The sequence below is a fragment of the Cryptotermes secundus genome, unplaced genomic scaffold (assembly GCF_002891405.2).
Source record: "Cryptotermes secundus unplaced genomic scaffold, Csec_1.0 scaffold14045, whole genome shotgun sequence".
Lineage (NCBI taxonomy): Eukaryota > Metazoa > Arthropoda > Insecta > Blattodea > Kalotermitidae > Cryptotermes > Cryptotermes secundus.
The window spans coordinates 1-1,311 of record NW_019738229.1 but is presented as its reverse complement, the minus strand read 5'-3'; the positions used below and the strand labels follow the sequence as shown (position 1 = coordinate 1,311).

The following is a 1,311-nucleotide window of genomic DNA, read 5'->3' as shown; positions in this document are numbered from 1 at the left end:
CATGTTTGGGAAGGAGAATGGCAGTCAAAAAAGGAAAATGCTGCCATTTCATGAGCCACATTCAGTCATTAGAAGCCTGAAGGAACTGAAAACGTTTACCTCAACTTTGTTTGAAAGACAAATAAAAAAAATTACACTAGATTTGATCTTCAAGAAAGAATGACAGTTCAGAAGAGACTCTTGGACTTTATAACCAATATAGCAGGAACATGTTGGGTATATATGGAAGTCTGTGTATTTATTCAGTTTAAAAATATGTCTATTCTGTTACTCTGCAAAAGGATGTAACATTCTGTAAACATTTTGAAGCCTACCCCTTTAAAATGTTTTTCTGCTTGGTCCCTTGGAAAGCTTCTTAATAAAAATGGATCCACTGTATATGTTGCAGGTGAGCACCCATGGCCACTTCCAAGAGCAGATACGTTTGTGGAAGTATCCGGGCTTGACACAACTTGCGAGCCTCACTGCCAACTCTGCCAGAGTTCTCTACATGGCAGAGTCACCAGATGGGCAAGCAGTTGTGACTGGTTCTGCAGATGAGACACTCCGTTTTTGGAGTGTGTTTAGGAAACGTCATTCTCAGAAGGTAAATGCTCAGTTTATTCACTAGTCACATTTCTTACGATGACATGCATACTTAAACAAGAATTTATAACAAAATATTTATAATGATTTTCAGTATCTGTTTCAGGAGAACCACTCGCCCCTGGAATTATATAACGCCATCCGTTAAAGAGTTCTTCAATAGTCCACTAGTTTTTGTAATGTTATGTTATACAGGGTGAATCGTATAGAACCAGCCCGATGAATTTGCTAATAATTCTGCAGGTGATGCACATAACCGCTCACAATTATGACATAATAATCCGTGGGCCGTGCTGAGTCGAATGGTGTGCACATGATCCAGCAAGTAGCAGCCCTTATGCTGCAAGGTCAAGGACAATCCTGAAACGTGTCTGCAGTGCACAGGCGACAGTCATGGAGTACGCTACTGTTGAACAGTGAGTGTTTCTCGTGTGCACGTACTGGGTGACAGGCTCGATTGCAAACACACAATTGGAATTCAGGAGGAAGTTTGGAGTTCGCAAGACGCCAGCGAAATCGACTATACAGTCCTTGGCTCAGAAATTGGAAAGGACAGGGGCACTTTTAAATGAACGTGGTAAAAACCGCCCAGAAATGCCAGAAGAAACGATTGCAATTGTGCGTGACAGGTTACTTCAGTCTCCCAAGAAATCATTACGACATCTAAGCCAGGTGTATGCTAACAAACCGTGTATGTTACAGGATTTAAAGGACAACATTTCGGCT

The 1,311-nt window shown here is 41.4% G+C and overlaps 1 protein-coding gene across 1 annotated transcript; it reads left to right on the top strand.

The window, feature by feature from the left end:
- Nucleotides 1-286: 286 nt before the first annotated feature.
- LOC111870698 (fizzy-related protein homolog) lies at nucleotides 287-849 on the top strand. Its single transcript, XM_023863165.2, has 2 exons — nucleotides 287-586; nucleotides 692-849. The coding sequence occupies exons 1-2, from the start codon at nucleotides 365-367 to the stop codon at nucleotides 731-733; spliced, it is 264 nt and encodes an 87-aa protein (XP_023718933.1). The 5' UTR covers nucleotides 287-364; the 3' UTR covers nucleotides 734-849.
- The last annotated feature ends 462 nt before the right edge of the window (nucleotides 850-1,311 follow it).